Source organism: Tinamus guttatus, unplaced genomic scaffold (genome assembly GCF_059628265.1).
Source record: "Tinamus guttatus ecotype Peru unplaced genomic scaffold, ASM5962826v1 Tinamus_guttatus_pri_ptg000025l, whole genome shotgun sequence".
Taxonomy (NCBI): domain Eukaryota; kingdom Metazoa; phylum Chordata; class Aves; order Tinamiformes; family Tinamidae; genus Tinamus; species Tinamus guttatus.
Window position 1 is genome coordinate 2644009 of NW_028288559.1, and position 17887 is coordinate 2661895.

The 17887-nt window shown below is 42.2% G+C and overlaps 1 protein-coding gene across 2 annotated transcripts in view; it reads left to right on the top strand.

Annotated features, from left to right (window-relative positions):
• The first annotated feature begins 2830 nt into the window (after window positions 1-2830).
• The window catches only part of EPB41L4B (erythrocyte membrane protein band 4.1 like 4B), a 157839-nt gene continuing 142782 nt past the window's right edge, over window positions 2831-17887 (top strand). For both annotated transcript variants that reach the window (XM_088526024.1, XM_088526016.1), the window contains exon 1: window positions 2831-3140. In XM_088526024.1, coding sequence (XP_088382150.1) covers window positions 2859-3140 — 282 coding nt within the window. In that variant the 5' untranslated portion in view covers window positions 2831-2858. The remainder of the gene's footprint in view (window positions 3141-17887) is intronic.

The following is a 17887-nucleotide window of genomic DNA, read 5'->3' on the forward strand; positions in this document are numbered from 1 at the left end:
GTAGCAAAATGTATTCTGGCAGAAGCCTGCAAAACATGAGCCTGTTTCAGTTACTCAGTAAAGACCTAAAACATCCCTTCAGAACTGCAGAAAAAGGAAACCTTAGCTGCATGCAAATGAAATTTAGAGCACTCCTTTGCATCTAGTGAAAGTCTGCCAGGACAGGAAAAACTCATAAACATGACTGCAGTGACAAAAAGCAAGACAAGAAAGAGGTCTCTAATTCCTAGACGGGAAATGTGGAAACAGTACAATAGGAGCCTCTGGGTGGTAAGTTAGCTCCCCTTCCCAATTAAGTAGCTGCTCCATTTTGAAGCTTTAAAAAAGCAATTGGAAAAGATTTGAATCAAAACGAAACTCTGAACAAAATGACAACAATAAATTGCTTAGCACATTGCACCTTTTATTTAGTTATTTATCCACGACTTACGATATTGCATTGCATCTTTGTTGTTGGCCGTGGATAAATAACTAGTGTCACCAGTGATTGAAGAGCCGTCATGTTGCTACTAGTTACTGGATTTTGATGAGTACTCTCCCAGTTACACTCTGACCAGCATAATGGCAAAGCTATCAACAAGACTGGTTACTTGCAGAGGTGACTACCAGAACTGCCATCATGTTTAGGACTAAGGGATGACACTGCAGCAGGGATGAAACTCGGGACTTTGGGGGAGATTGGAGAACGCGAGGAGATGCAGATGGTGCAGTGCAGGGCTATGTTCATGGAGGCTTGAAAGTAATGCATTCAGTGACAGCACAGCTGAGGACTGTAGGACAGACTTAAGCTCTCATTGGACCTATAAAGCAAGTGAATCGTAGTCACTCTGAGGAGGGAACGCGAGACAGGCTTAACAGCAAATAGTGTCACTTTAGGGCTTTCCCCAAGTGAAAGGGAAGTGAGGATGCAGACAGGCAGAACGTGAAAGTACAGAGCAGAATGTAAATACTCATTAAATACCTCTCCTCTTGCAATAAACGTGTCATGGAATCCTCCATACCCGCAGTTGCTCGAGGCTCTTGTTTCACGGCTTATCCTAAAGATAGCTCAGCTGGTAACATGATACGAAATAATGGTGGAATTGTTTTACTCCAGGAGAGGCTGGGTACTAAGGAATCAGCCCTATTTCCTCCCACTACCCGCTCTTCCCAGAAGGTCTTTTAGCCTGAGTCTTATCTCATGTTGTTCAACCTATGATTTAATGGGATGTCCACATCTCTGTGGCTGTTCCATAAATACAGATAGATACAGTGCTGCAGCTCTGGTTGGCCACTGGTCTGAATCACGCGAGCTGCTAATGCATGTCAAGCAAGCCTAGGTGGTACATATTTTAGAATATCAGACTTTTACTTTCATGACCAGTGTTGGGAGAGACAAGGGGCTGCAGAGAAGGTGCATTTAGTACCACATAAGCCTGGCTTGGTTTTCTGCCAGGCCAGTCCTGAGTGATACCAGAGCTTCCTTCAGCCCCCTCCCCTCTGTCACTTGAGACAGCTGTGTCTCTGAGCAATTCCCAATGCTTAAGGTCACCTGTGTCGCTTATGGGATGCAAATAAGCTTTACAGGACTGTGATATCCATAATGTTCAAAAGTAGTCAAAGACCCCTCAGGTATGCTACACCATTTGGGATTTGAATTAAAATTAAAATTCCCCTCCTAATAACAAAAATAAAAAAAAAATTAGAAGAAAATTAAGTGCCTACTGTTGATTGTGAACATGAGTAGGAAAAGCATCTTTCTATTTTGTTTCTGTAAAAGATGTTTTACATAGCTGCACAGGGCAGAAGGGCTGTGGACACACCGGTGCCAAGGATCTGGCAGTGAGTGACAGTCTGAGCTGGTCGGACACCTCAAGATATGATCTGGTGTGTTGAAGAAACACGGAAAAGGATGTAGAAGCACCAGGCAGCTAACTAGTATTATCAAGTGTCTGTAAGAAAATGACAAGCTGAGACATTTTAGCAGGTCTTGGGAATATCTAATAGGGCATTGGCAACTGGTCTAGAAGCAAGAGAAAGGGCAATGAGTTAGAGCAAGATAAACGCCGGAGTGTTTGCATGCACCACATAAACACATCTTTACGTTAACCGGGGGTGGCCCTAGCCCTGGGCTGGCCTCCCAGTGCTGCGCTGCGGGATCACAGCACCTCTAGGAGCTGCCTCAGCGACTGACCCCGTGTCACGGTCCGCCGGTGCCCAGGGACTCGCTGGGCTTTTAAATGTGCGATTAATGCCGCCGCTATTGCTTTTTAATTTGCCCTTGCCTAAACGCCTTCCCAGCGCGAAGGGAGGGGGGTGCCGCACGCAGCGGAACCGCCAGCGCCCAGACCCACCGGCCCGGGGCCGCGGCCGCCTCAGGTGAGGCCGGGAACGCCCCCTCCCCCGCCGCGCCCCGCCCCAACGGCCGCCGCACGGCGCAGGCGCCGCCCCAACGGCCGTCCCAACGGCCGGCGGCGCGGCCGGGGCAGCGGAGCCTGCCGGGCTGAGCCGGGCTGCTGCGCAGCGCCCGCCGTTGCTCCGGGCTCGCGGCAGGGGCGCAGAGCGAGCGCTGCGGCCGCGCCGCCCGCCTCCCCCCGCCTCCCCCCGCCCCGGCTTCGCCGCTACAGGTGGCCGCCGCCGCCCGCCTCAGCAGCTCCCCCTGGCCGCGGCTCGCCCTCGCCCGCCCGCCCGGAGGCAGCGGGAGGAGCGGCGGCGCGGCCCGCCCCGGCGGCGCGGAGGGCGGAGCGGGCGGGCGGCGCGGGCTGCCTCCCGGCGGGCGGCGCTGCTGCGTCGCGCCGCGCCGCGCTGGGAGGCGCCGCGGGGCCGGGCGCGGAGCTGCGGGCTCGGGGGTGTGCGCGGCCGGGCAGGGCGCCCCCACGATGCTGCGGTTCCTGCGCAGGACCTTTGGCCGGCGGTCGATGCAGCGCTACGGGCGAGGCGGCGCGCGCGGAGCCGGCCGCGGGGGGCTCGGCGGCGAGGGCGACGAGCGGGACGGGGGGCTGCGAGGCGCCGCCGGAGGCTTCCCCTCCTCGCCGCACCCCGCCGCGGTCGCGCACGGCGCCGGAGCCCCCGTGCACATCCCCGCCGCCGGCGACAGCAAGCCCGTGCTGCACTGCCGCGTCCTGCTCCTGGACGGCGCCGAAGTGAGCGTGGAGCTGCCGGTGAGTAGCCGGCACCTGCCTCCCTGCGGCTGCTCGCAGCCGCCCCCTGCCCGCACCTGCGCCGCGCTGCCCGCCGCGTCGCCCCCTCTCCCCCGGCCGTGAGGATAGATACGTCTGTTTATCTGTCTATCTATTCATCGCGCCGCTGGTCGTGGCGGCGGCCCTGGGGGTGTCTGCCCTGCGCGGGCTGTTGGGCGCGTCGGGGAGGGGGATCGAGGGGGTCGGCCGCGGTTCGGCCGCGGGGCCGGTGCCGCCGTTGAACTTTCCTCCCTCGCCGCCGCCGCGCGGGAGGAACGAGGCAGGGACGGCGCCGGCTGGCGGAGTTCGCTCGCGAGCTGTTTGCCCGGGGCGGCCGAGTTGGGCTGCGCTCGTAAACGCGTCGGCGGCTCCCGAGCATCGTGTTGCGCATTGTGTTTTATTATTTTTAAGGAAGATGCATGATATATAGCACAAGTTTACCTATTTTGTGTGCGTGTCCAATAATGACTGTAACAACACGATTAATAGTGCAATACTGTCGTATCCAGCAGTGTGAAATACGCCCCCCCTTTTTTTTCCCCAGTATGTCTTTCGAATTTTCTTAGAAGACTTTCAGTAATTTGTGTGTGCTAGTATCATATAGCTAAACATAGAAACCATCTAGTTGCCAAAATTTACTTGGAGGAAGCCAAAGAACGTCGAGTGGCACTGTTACAGGTCAGCTCGTGAATAGTACTGCTGAGAGATGCTGCTTCATATGATCGGGGCTGCCTTTCTTTACAGACTAGATTACACGTTTCTATGGTCCTGGCTAAAGTAGTGTATTTCTCCCTTTTGGATTTCCTTTGCGACTTGCTGTAGTCCTTCTTACATCTTGACATAAATGTCTTCTAACAGACCCTTTGGATAACTTGATGCAAGTTATCAACATGCTAAGGATTTACTTACAGAAGTCTGTGTAGATAAGGTCAGTAAATACTTCATGGCAAGCCGTACCACTTCTGACTCCTCAGAGTTCGTCTGTTGTAGAATCTGTGGTTTTGAAGCATCAGAAAAGCACTTTCCCCGTCTTTTGACATTGTGAATAAAAGGCAAGTTTTGCTTGGTCTCGTAAAGAAACTGCAGAGCTCACTAGCTTCGTTTGTGGTGTCCTGTCTAAGGTAGACTGGGATTTCAGAATGTGAGCTGCATATTTCATGCTTGTCATTCATTTTCCCTACGGTGGGATAAGTCAGCAGTTATTTCACTGAAATGCCAGGCTTGGAGGTCTCTGGATCTCATAGTCAACACCTTGAGGAATAAAAAAGCATTCCAAGATTTCTGTGCTTCATGCTTTTTACATTTCTTTCATGAAAGAAACCACACATGCTGAGAGTTAGAAAATCTAAAAGAAGCATTTTATCACTTAAATGAGTAAACTTTCGCTAAGCCTTGAAGCACTAGTTCTTATCGGATTAGGGCCTGAAAAAAAATGTGTGCCAGTGCTTGGAGGCTGTGGTATAATACCTTTTTAACCTGAGCAAATTGGGCAGTACCTTGTTTATAAAATGAAAAGTACGTGGTGATTTCTCCCCATTTCAGACCAAGTTTTGTGGACAGTGAGGGCGTCTCCGTCAACACAGTCAGCTTACCCGTCAAGTATATGGATAATGCTAAGGACTTTCCTGTGCTGCTGATCATGTTTGCAACCACTTACATCAGGAAATACTGGCATCTGTAAACTTCTTTTTTCTCCTACCTGTTCATTTTACTTCTGATTTGTCCTCCTTCTGCTAAAAGCCACTTGTTGATATGAGAACATGATACTTCTTAAACTGCTTTCTGAAACTTCAGTTAGAAAGAATTTAAAGATTTATTGCATCTTATAAAGACCACAGGGTCAACTTGTTTGTGTGGAGGAATGGCAGAAAATACATGACTAAAGGGAATTCTTATGTACTTTATTATGCAGAAAAAAAGTTTGATTTTTCAAAATTTGTGAGGATTAGAGTAAAGATAGAATTCTGAAAATTCTGTCCATGTTAAACCCATCAGATTCTGCTCCAGTGTTTTCCTGTATGTATGGGGAGGTGAAATTGTAGAAACAGTGAATTGTACATCAATAGGCTGATATCTTCAGGCTTAAAATTAACATTTGTGAGATAGTATCTGAATTAGAAACTTCACAGCTCTAAGCTTTTTGTATTCCTGGTAACAGAAGCAGAGGTCTGACTTAACCTCGAAGTCCTTACCTGTCTTGCTCTTCTCTATGTTGTGTAGAAATATTGTGACCAAAGTCACCTTTCTTGTTTATCTGCATTTCCACGCCCTCTTCTTCCTGGGCTGTTTGCCCTTTATTCTTTTTACTGTGCATTTGCACGACCTCCCCTGCTCTCAAACCGCTCCAGCTGTTAGCTTGCCCAACCAAGATGCTCGCGTACTCTTAGTTGTTCTCTGGCTTTCTTGCCCCTCTTGCTTATTTGGGACATAATATATAAACCTGGATAATTTCTGTAGTCAGCTTCTCACACAAAATCGGAAGTATTTCTTAATGATACTGGCTTTTTTTGTTTGCTGTTAAGAGCAAAATTGTGTGCTTTGAGAGCACTTGTTCTAAATAGAATAATGTGCGATTTGGCTTTTTAAACCCACAATGTCCTTGGGGCCCTGTGTTGAATCTGAGATGCTTTTAAGGTTGGATCTGTTGTATAGGAGTGAGTGGCAGTTGACCAGATCTGTTGCTGGGGGGTAATTTCCCATGGGTAGGGAGAGTGTAAATGCTGCCATTACTTCCCATTGACCTGAAACTGTACGTGTATGCAGCTAAAAGGCAGTTATGGGAATTGACATAAGGAGAAAAGTACTTACATTAGAACCATCCCTTTTTTGCTCTCCCATAAGTGTTTTATGTATTTATTTTTACCATCGAGAACCTATTTTAGTGTTGTGTTGCATTTTCATTTATAGAGGAAGCTGTTATTTGTTTAGTTTCTCTAACCTGGCTGGAGGTAGATGAAAGACCAGTTATGCACTGATGTCAAAATATTTTTGTTTCCTCTTTTCTGGATGCTTGTTGCAGAGCAATTGTGGCTTTAGCTTTTTATAAAAAAAAGTGGCTACAGTTGATTCTCTATGATTACATAAAGAATACAGAGAAATAGCCTTTACGTTTGTATAGTGATGGTGATGATGCCTTTTAGTTAATACATAACTAGATGATTTTCTGAATGGCTCTCAGGTGAGGCTGAAAAGTCAAACATCTGTGACTTTAAGCCATGGATGCTGGCATTTCTAAAATTGAGAAGGACTTTTAATTAAGTGCATCTTATGAAAGCTTATGAAAGCTTAAAGGGAGGCTACGAAAGATGTCTACTCTGTAGCAGAGGTTAGTATTACTGTTTTCTAATGTCACTGAGAAAGTCATCTGTGATAAGTTTCTGGAGGGAAAGGAAAAATGAGCTTGTATGTAGTGCTTGATTTTCTTTAATTATGTGGGATAGAAAGTGGGACCAACTAACTTGCTCTACTATGGAAATCCTCATTCTGCGGAGCACATAGAGCAAGCCTTACATTTTCTGTGACATGAAGCCACAGTAATCAAAGCAGAGTCAATCATAAATACTCCTTTTTAACGTACTCCTGTTATCGCAGTAAATTTCTGTGCTGGCCTGAGCATAACTGCAAAGATGTATGTGATGTATTAGAAAGTAGGTGATGTTTAATGATTAAATGAACAAGTCAAATCTAACAATCTATGGCCTGTCATCAGGTGCATAGCTTTTATATTATTTCTTTGCTTTGATTTAGTAATTGTTTTAGCTGCTATGGAAACACTTCAGGGTAGGGATAGCAAATGTTCTTCAATACACTTTTTTAATCTTGATAGACCTCAATATATTGTGTCCTTTTTTTTTTCTCAAGTGATGCAAACATAACATTTGTTAACTGGCCTGTAATGCTTGCTTCAAATGTAAATGTTTAATTCTGGAGTAGTCATCTCTGGCTTATAGTTATTAGTCAGTGTATCTGACTTCCTAGAGTTGTAAATATTGGGAGAGGAACACAAATCAGTTTTTCATTTCTTTGTTGCACATGGTTTCTTAATGACACTTCAGAAACACCAGCTCTACAGAAATACAGGCATATACGAGAGGACCGTAATCTAAGAATAACTTTAAAGTTATTTGCTAAAGAATCCAGACCCCACACAGCCCCCCCCCCCCACAAAAGGTATAAAAATGTATAGACATATATATACACATATTCACACATGCCTGTAAATGTGTGAATATACACACACACAAACAATAGCAGGAAAGGACTTTTTTATTGCTAATTCATTAAAGCTATTATCACTTACAGAATTGATAATGCATCTTCATATGGAAGCTACCTTTTTGGCAACTTTAAATTAGTTATCTTGCTTGAGAGTGTTTGGAATAATTGAAAAAGAGTGGCAGGGCGTTGAGTTCTGGTGTTTGTTAAATACTGTGGGCGCCAACTCTTAGAACCTCCTTCATAACCTGATCCAGCTCCATTTTTAGAAGAGGCTAGGTATTTTGCTTCTGCTACTTGTTTAGAAGTGTCTTTTTGTTGCCTTACTGCTTCTGTGATCTTGTAACTGCAGTCAGGAGCTTGCTGGACTGTCCTCTGATAGCAGTCTTTAATTACCTCGTGTGGATACTGTGCACTTTGGTTCATTGCTCTGTATACTGCAGGTACGTGCAAAGCATTTGCGACAGAATTAACGTGATTTAAGACAGACGTATGTATCTGCAGTGAGGCAGGGTGGGATGTGGATATGTGGCTGTGCTTCAGAAACCTACTGTGGGGGTTTGTGGCCCTTAACATGTTCACCGGTCATTCCCAATAAATCCTCAGCAAATAAAATGTATTTCAACAATATAAAGTAAAAAATGGAGATACAGAGAGCAGTGTTTTATCTTACTGCAGAACCATGCGAAAAGGACTTCGAGCAGGACATCTTCACACTAGAGAAGTAGTGACGTGCTTGAGGAGATGGGAAGCTATGTGTAGTATAAGGGACTAAGAGGAAAAAGGTTGCAGGAAATGGAGACTATATTAAAAAATGGGATGTCATATCCGACCAGCTTCCTTGCTGGAACACCTGCTTTTCTGTGCTTTTCTTCCCCCTGTGCTCCCTTATGCTTCTATTTGTAGCTCTTCTGCAAATACCCTTTTCCCTGTAGCTTTCTGAGAGGCTGCTTTCACTTAGTATCTTTCCTCCTCAATGTACTTCCTTACGCAGGTCTCCGCACCCTTCTCATGCCTGATTAGATCATTTTTGTGGAGAGGGACAAGTCATTCCATTCTGCTAGAATGGTAAAGGCAACAACTGTTAACTGTATGTAAGTGTTGCTGGAGTATTTTCCGCTGCTCATAACTTCTTTTTTTTTTTTTTTTTTTTTTTTTTTTTTTTTTTTTTGTTATCGAGTATTTGTTTTCCAGTGCAGACTATCGTAGTTTTTCTGTTTATCCTCTAGCCCTTTTATTTCTAAAGTGTAATGAACAGTTAAGAGTGACCATCTGTTGTGCATTTGACTTGGTATTTCCATTTGCTTATATGCATGAATTTAAATATGTCCTGGGCCATTAGCTGTATTGTGATGCGGTTATTTTGAGATACTTGTTTAAGTTTCAAATTCCAACTATGAAACACTAAATACATTCCAAGAGCTGATTTTTATCTTGGTTGTTTACAGTTCTAATCTGTTCAGATTTGGATTATTTCACTGCCTTGTTTTTATGGAACCACAGATATATTATTCCAACAAATATATTTTTTAGGGAGTATACCAACAAGCACATTGGTTTGCGGTGTTACTGTATATCCGATGATTTTAAGACATGTGGTGCTCTTCATATGAGAAATATAGTTTGGAAATCCTACTGAAAGATCCAATTTACTTCTTATAAAGTAACATTAATAACTCTACACAGACATGTGCAGAGTCCTGGTCCTCTCTTGCATTCTTATGAATTTACCAGGATAAAATACCCAGGGCTAGAAAAGCATAGTGTTAAAATGCAGGGTTTGTGATCTGTAATTAAATTATTGTACACTGCTGTGTTATTTTCAAGGATAATTTATCAAAGAATGAATTCTATTGTGACTGTATGAAAATAATAATTTTCACTTTTTTTGTAATTGAAATTTTGTTATTTCCTTTTATGCAACTGTGGTGTTTCCTTGTTATATAAAAATAGTCTTGAGAGAGGAGTTTTATGGCTTAGCTGTTTAGGCTCAGAAAGTTCAATTTCTGCCTAAATTTAGCAGGCTAAACAAGGAACCCACTTCCCATTTTTTTCAGTTTCAAGTTGCCTATTGTGTGTACTTCACTAAATGCAATCCTGTATCTTATGTATTAGGCAGTAATTTCAATTGCCAGCATTAAGCTTTAACATTATCTCAAACTTCAGATAAATTCTTTTCTAATGAATATTGATGGACACCATAAACATGCTAACTTTGGCAGCCCTTCTTGTTGAGGTTAAATATGATCAAAATTACTTCATGTTCCAGTGGTACTTGCTCTAATTTTCCAAGTGAATGCTTTCTATGGTTTCTTAGCAAAGGAGCAGCTAGAATCCAAGTTTTTTATTTTTTCCATTTCTCCCCTTGTATTCATCCAGAAGTGGTCACAGATAGGTTGTGTCCTTCAAGTATCTCCCTTATATTTTGATATTAGTTCCTGGAACTATAATATGATATGATTTGAAATTGGGGGCTTGTGTTCATGTAAAAAGGCTAGGCTTCAAAACTTACATTTTTGTGAGCAGAACTGTAAACACAACCACTGTGTGCAGTCTTTGCACTGAAACAAAGATGACTATTGAGTAGGGATGTAAATCCTAACTATGTAGGTTTTATATTCAGGCTACTTAGCAAGCAGAAATTCATTCTGAATAATGAACCTTCCCTGAACGCTCTGCTTTGAGAGATGATGAATGATGAGTCTGTTATCTCTTTGAATTTAGCAAATAAATGAAGAGTTGTTTTTCTAAAAATAGGTCATATAACTGGGATAGGCAGAAGCCTGAAAGTGTGATGTCCGTTGGGCAGCATCCACTTATCCTTCATGTTGTGACTTTTGGATGCCTACTTAAATCTGTGTAAATTCAAATGTCTTACTCTAGCTCTTTGGAGGGAGGAGCTGGTTTAATAGAACTTGCTTGTTGTTTGCTTACCATCTTCTCTTCCAGGTTACCTTCTACTTTGTGTACTGGGCTTGGTTTAGGGCTTTGTTTTTTCTTCCCCCTACTGTTCATCCTGCCATCCTTTTTTCATTGCTCACTCTTTGCTATAGACCCCCTCCTTTTCTCTGAGGAGTGTTCCTTGTCTTACTCCGTGTCTGTTACAGAGTCCTCCAGTCTCATCCATCATCTGCCAAGGTTGCTTGTTAGCCGTGAGGTGGGAATCCCAGCTGCAGGGTGGCTTTAAATGTACCCAGTTTCTGCATTGTGCAATTAATCCTCTGTGCAGCTCTCAGCAGCACATTGGAATTCTGTTCTTGTGCCACTGGGTCTTTTTTTTTTTTTTTTTTTTTTTTTCCTTAATCTCACTTTTTTCCTTTTGTGGTTGCACTCAGGATTAGACTAATTTTTACACTGTCTGAAATAATTTGTGTTGCTCTTGACATGCCTTTCTAAACCATTTTTTGTTGTTTCCTATCACAGCAAGGTGATAGGAAACAATTCATTTATTTCCTATGAAGATAATTCTTCATGAGAATGCCTGATCATATTAAGCATAGCAATAAATGTGGACAGACTTAATTCAGTTTTATGCAATTACAGATTAAGAGTGCTTATGATGAAGTAGATTTTGGAAACAAAACTTAAGAATACCAGCAGCAAAACACAGGAAGCCTGTATTGCCGCTGGTCATCGCGGTGCCTCCATGGGATACAGTCCTACCTATGGTAGTTGAATTGTGTATTTTCTGTTGGATGAATTATTGCAACACTTGTAACAATAGGAATCAACATCGTTATCTGAAAGTGTGAAACTCAGGGAACCTTACGGGCATCAAAATGTTTGTCACAATATTCAAATCGTCTATTGCAGCTAGTTAGAGCCTTAAGAAAAGGGGCAGGGAAGTTGGATTTGATGTATTTTGATGGTTCACAGACACTACTCAGTACATTTTAGGAAGTAAATATACATATTTTTTAGCTTTTGTTATATATATTTTGAGTATTCTTCATTTTAGCTTTTTAGGGAAAAAAGAAGAGGTTTCTCACTAACACTGTTTCTTATTTCTCTTGAGTCACGTGGACCATCCCTTTGTCAGCACTGCTTAAAACTGCTTTTCTCCTGTACACCATGTTGATGCAAGCTTTGTGTTATAAATTTATCCTATAGCCTTTCTGGTGCTTTATTTCTGGCTTTAAAGGATAAAGATCTGTCCAAACTATGTAGAAAAAATAAGCAAAGAGTTTAAGCAGTTGTGTTTTTCGCTAGCAAAAATGGGTTGAAGTTAGGTGCTGTTTGACTTACATTCTGCTTTTACATTCTGTGTGCTTGGATTTTGTTCTATTTTTTGATTAAGCATGCAGTGTATTTTGGTTTATAATTTGACTGTAAAGTGTATTTATAAAAAAAAAAAAAACACTTCTGGCAAGGATTTTGCTGCTTTAGTATATGGTTGTAGCCAGGGAAGGGTGTACTGAGATATATGCATATATATTATTTTTCCTCTCATCAACATATGTTTTGGTTTCAGATACTGATGGAAGAGAAGAGTTTCAGCTTGTTTTAGCATCAAAAAACAGATGATCTGATAATTAATTTTTCAACAAGATCATAGTCTGAAAAAATGTCAGATGAAACAGAATGAGGTGGTCTTTCATAAATAGAATATATTCCTAATCAAACTTTTTTTTTATAAAGCAGATTTTTCTGTGTTATCACTGTATGTTAGTTTTCCACATTATCACAATAATGACATTGAAAGTGTTACAGTCCTCATTTGTGTAATACTTGGGACAGAGATATTTTTTTCTGTCATGATAGTAAGTTGGGTGCTTGAATTTTTCTATGAAGAGAAAATATTCTGAAGTGCTTGTTACTTCAGTGTAACTTTCAGATGCGGCTCACGGGTGTGAAAATGGGCAAACTGAAGTGCAAGATCTATCTGGAAGGATAGTCCACAGGGTGACCTGTTTCTTTAACCTTCTGGCATCATAGCGATTTCTGGTACCAAAACAGCTGCTACTTAAATTGAGTTACATAAGTTTTTAAGTAGTAAACCTTCAGCAAGTAAGTAGTTAGGCTGCAAGAAAGATGGATCAGTATTTAGTTCGGGAGTACAAACTCTTTATTGCATATGCATTAACCTTAGATGATCAACTCTGTCAAGACTAGGGTAGCAAAAAACGGCTAGTAGGAACTGACGAAACAGAGGTTCCATAAAGTATTCTAGCTATAGGGAATTTGCCATACAGTGAAGAGCTCTCAGAACATCACTGTCTGATGTCCCATAGGTTTTGGTGGCTGGATTCCAAGCCACAGTACATAACTGGGAATGGAACCTGCTCTTTTCCCCCCCTTTTTTTTTTCCTCATAGCTTTTGCTACCACATCACTTCTCTTTATTTTTGACATTGTACTACTTTTTACAGCTTTTTGTTAAATGTACATTAAAAGTCTTTCACGCTTCAATTTCAAACAGTGTCGCGGTACACATTGATTAAATGCTAAGCTGGGTATCTGAGTTTGTAAATGATGGCTGAAATTCTTTTTTTGAGCCTTCAGAAAACTGCCAGATTCTGTACTAGTCTACAAATAGGTTAGTAGTCTGTCAGTCTGCCAGAGCCAGGGCAGGTAAGATGGAGAACAAAGTTCTTTTCTATGAACACTTTTATGCGGGGAGAAGTTCTCCTTTCATCACTGATCAAACGAACAAAAAGCCAGAGCAGTTGCCTGAACCTGTGCATTCCAGCAGAAGTTTGTGGTGGTAGAAAGATGACCGTTGGAGGCAAAATCTGAAAAGAATGCAGTTCTACAGGACCCCATAAAGGCTGTCTCCCTCTCTATTCCTAGCAGCGTCACCTGTTTCCCTTGAAAAGTATGTTCTGTGAAAATCCCAGTATGGGTAACAGAGCAGGCAGTGGTGGTGGCAGCTGTTAGAGAGTGAACAAGAGAGCAGGAAGCACAGGACAGATGAGGGAGCGTGCGCTGGAGCGTACTTCCATTGCTCTGCCCTCCATGTGCACCTAGCCTGCAGTGCTAACAGACTCGCGGTGGTTTTATAGCTAAATGATAGGTTATAAATGCAGAAACAGGCACCCTAGACAGTGCTAAGGGGCAAGTGTGTAGCTCTGTTTTGAAGTCTGGCTTAGTCTATCTTGGTGTTTGAAGTGACACGTGTGTATAAAAAACACTCGTGAGACTGTCAGTTCTTCATGGTAGTGGGGAATGGAATTGATGCTGGAGGTAAAATGGGGATTTGTTGCATCTCACATTATGTTTGTACTTGAGTAGATAGGAAGGAGGCAGTTTTCATATGGCCTGGTTAAATACAAACTTTAACAATACCACATTACTCCTGCATTTTTTATTTTGAAGCATTTTTTTTCGTTATGTTCAAATGAGTGATATGCAGAACATCACTTACAGAATTACTGTTAGGCATTTAAATCTCTTTGTTTTCTCATCTTAATCCCTGTTGAGTTGGTTGCTACTCCCAAAAGTGTTATCTCATTTGCTAAACAAAGAAATATTGCTTTGGATAAGATCTGTTAGCTGCCTTTATTCCCGCTTTTCCTCTTTCTCTCTCTCTCTCTCTTTTTTTTTTTTTTTTTTGTAATGATGTCAAATTCAACTGACTCTTCTTCGTAGATGTCATTTGGAATATTGCTATTCAAGTTATGTGTGAGAGTGAATCTCCTGGGTGACTTGTATATGAATAGGTTATAAACTGTAGATTTATTTAAGGTCAGAAACATCACTGTGAGTACTTGGTGTGTTCGCCTTCACTAACCAGTCTTTAGAAGTTCTTCTAAGATTGTTTTGAGCCTATGAGTTTTTGGCTTAAAACTCTCTTGGAATTTGTTAGTTTATCTGTCCTAAGAGTCTTTAATGAGAAGCAATTACTGATTCAGTTTTTATGTGGACTCTTCAGAAAACGAAAACAGCTTTTAATATATCTGGTATTTTTATGGCTTGTGTGACCGGAGACTGTGGGAAAAATGTCCTCCGTATGAAGGCATGTGCAATTTGCATACAGATCAACTCTTAGTCCTATCATTGATACTCTAAATAGATTAAGGGCTCTTTTCAGATGCTTTTCAGACTCAAAATTATTCTTAGTAGTTTTTTTGGCTTCTCTGTAAACCTACTGAAATGGAAACATTCGAGCTGGGGCACAGCAATCTTGTAATGGTTTTGCAAATATTATATGAAATTGCATTATTCCTTACCTAATGTTCCCTTTTTATGCAATCAGGGATCATGTTTACTCTTGGCTGCAGCATCACACTGAGAGCTCATATTCAGTTGCTTTCTGTTGTTACCCTGGAGTCCTTACAGTGCTACTAAAATCCAGGGTCCTGGCTGGCAAGCTATAGGTACCTGGTAAGCATGACCCAACCCTTCTTTTATGTGTATGATGTTTGGCTTTGCTGAATTCGAATCAGTCTGTACAACCAGCAAGACTCATCATCTCTTGCTCCTTGCCAATTTTGAGAAGTTTAGTAGGAGCAATATTACTAATTCTCTCTGACAGAAAAGAGCCTCGTGATAGACTATGAACACAATGCTTCAGCGTTATGTTTAAAGTGCTGTTGGTTGATGGTGTCTTTCCTTTGCTAATAGGTTTGTGTTTCTTATCTATTTGTGTACTACACGCATCTCGTTTTAAAATGCTTGCATTGTCAGTCTCGTAGACATATTTTGAGAATTCAGGTGTTTCACGGGCAGCCTGAGTTCTCTTCCAACCCTTGTGCTGCACGCAGGGTGTTTTCTTTTCAGCTGTTGGTGGGACTATGATGAAAGTTGGGTCAGGGATCACATCCCCCTCGTTTCACTCTTAAAAATGCTTCTGGACCCGTAAATGCCAGCAATTGCTTCAGTAAGAGTGGCATTAATGAGGGACAGCCTGGCAGAGGAGTTGAATGCTCTTTGAGCCCAAGGTGCTATTAAAAAAAAAAAAAAAAAAAAAAAACTTCTGGTTGTTGAGTAGTGGCTTGAGGGCACAGATAATCACTTTGGGAATGATTTGATATGTGTACTTAACCACTTCCATATGCGGATGCTCCTGGTCCAGGACAAAGTCAGCCAGAACAATGTGAAGTGGACAAGAAACACTTTAGCAACATCGTTCCCTGATGCAGGTGGCTGGCAAGCAGCTCGGGCTAGATCTGCAAGAGCTGCTTTCTGCCCAAGCCAGACATCTTCTGGGAAGCTATTATTCTAATGTTCCTTATTACCTTTATCAGGTTGGACTTGGTTATTAACTCTTGTTTTATTGTATTCATTGCCGAGTAGCATATATTATGCTGCTGTCATTTATTTTTTTTGCTGAATGTGTCCAGTTGTATCTAGTCTTTATGTTCAGAATCCAAGAGCCAGAATTGATAATAATAGTAAAACTGATAACTAAAATTAGAAAGATTCTGGGAGGCTTAGAAAAGGTCACCTTTTTCTAAATTTCATTTTTGGAGTTTTGAATAAAAGCAAGATTGGAAATATCTTCTGAGGGGTGTTTCTTGATGTGGCTGTTGTGTGATGGAATACTTCTCCTGTATTGCTTAGTCCTTTGAGGCCGTCTGGAAGTGAGGTGAAATAAGAAAATTCAATTAAGGGACATTCTTAAAATATTCTTAAGGGGGGGGGGAACACTAAACACAAAAAATGGACAGTTCTGAATCATGCTGACAAGGTTCTAATTGAAAACATAGTTCTAGGTCAGAATCCACAAGTTACATTAGAAAGACAGCCTGCAACTAGAATGAGAACCATTTTAAGCTTCTGCACAAACCTACTGGTTTGTTTTCTTTTCCCTGAGTGCAGAAACTAGGGAACAGTTCTGTTTAAAGATTCAATTCTTATGACCAACTGGTTGTGTTCTTCTACCAGCTTGTGGACTAGGTCAAATTTTAAAGGTGCTTGAGAAAAGAGTTCCCAAGCATCTGGTGCTTTGTGATGTCTGGGACTATGTGGGACTACTGAGAGGCTTGTTCTGGGAATCTTGTTACTGGAAGTGCATGTGAATGGTAGGGGACATTTTGTTGGGGTCTTCTGAAAGCTGTATTGTGCAACAGGAGGGTGAGAGAGGCATTTGAGTATCTAGTGTGGGAAGCTAAAGGGAGAATGAGTGTTGGCTAGAGAGCTGGGAGCTGCTATTGTTACTGTTCCTGGCTTGTAGACTCAGTAATATATATATTTTTAAAGCTGTAGGCATTGTCTCCTTCTCTTTCAGTGCTCCCAAATGTCCTTTGGAGGTATTTTCTTCTTTGTGTGGTAAGATTACAGTGTCTGTAATCTTCTCCTGGACAGAAAGACTTGAGGTCTTGACTAACTGCTGCCAGGAGATTGCCAGAGGTTGCCGAAGATGTTACTGCCTTCAGCTCACTTACTCTGTGTCCTGGCTAGGCGAAGGATATGCACACCCATTTCTCAGCCTGTCTGTTGAAGAACCGGGTCTGTGAGTCCAGAACAGCCGATGGTGCATTGCAGTGACCGATGTCACTGTGTTGTGGGGGAAGCGTTGACCTTGGGAGTGCGTGCCTCAGACTTAAGTCTGCTTTCCTAGCGTGCTTCACCAACGAAGAGCCCCTGAATTTTTGTCTTGTAGCACCATGAGACAAGCTCTGTGGTTGTAACGGCTCAAAGCCTGTGTGTGGTAAAATAGATGTGGAAGTGAAGCAGTGGTTTGGCTCTCCGAGGAGCGCTTGCTGCTTGTGTTGTCAAATTCCTATAATCCTGCATCCATGGGGTTGCTGTGTACTGCCTTATATTTGGAAGGCCTCTACAAACCGATAAACTTAGTCCAGGAACAAATCCTGGGTTTTACATTGCTCCAAATGGGATGCAAGACACTGTCCACAAAAGAAATGAACTCGTAGTTAGGTGGTTGTATGTTTTTTGTGGTGTATGAATCTAGGTAGATGCAGAGCTTCTGACTTGCTTAGGGTTGATGGAAATTTAGTTTTACTGTAGTGGCTTTTTATTTGGACTTTGTTTTAGAAGCGTACTGGAAGTTGACTAAAGGTGTTGAGGTGTTGCAGTACAAAGTTCCTTCTGATTTAACACTCTGCATTGTATTGAAGTGACTGTCTTGTGATAATCTAGTTGGGTGGAAAAGATGAACTTGTTTAGCTCTCTTGGATACAAAAACTAGAAAATGGAACACACTTCAAGGTTCCATTAAAAACATAACAGCTTTTTACATGAAGTTGGTCATGGAGTATTTGATTCAGAACAGTGGTAAAGAAGAGACAAAACTGTAGTTGACTAACATATGGCTATATTTGTACCACTGCAAATCTACACAGGTTATAAGGTGTTCTGTTAGCAGCTGATTTTACGCTTTTAAGCAGTGTAAGGCCAAACATTTGTCATCTACTCTTCTAATCAGTGGGTGGGTAAAGCTTGATTGGATTTCCCCACCCACCCAAATGCTTAGCTGTTTGTAGGTTAACAGGGTGGAGGAGAGAGCACAGTCCCAAAATTAGGTTAATCTGATTGCCTTGAGATTTCAGTTAGGCATTTCTGCTGATGTATTTTCTCATATCTATAATAAAACAGAGTGGATTTAAACCGTTT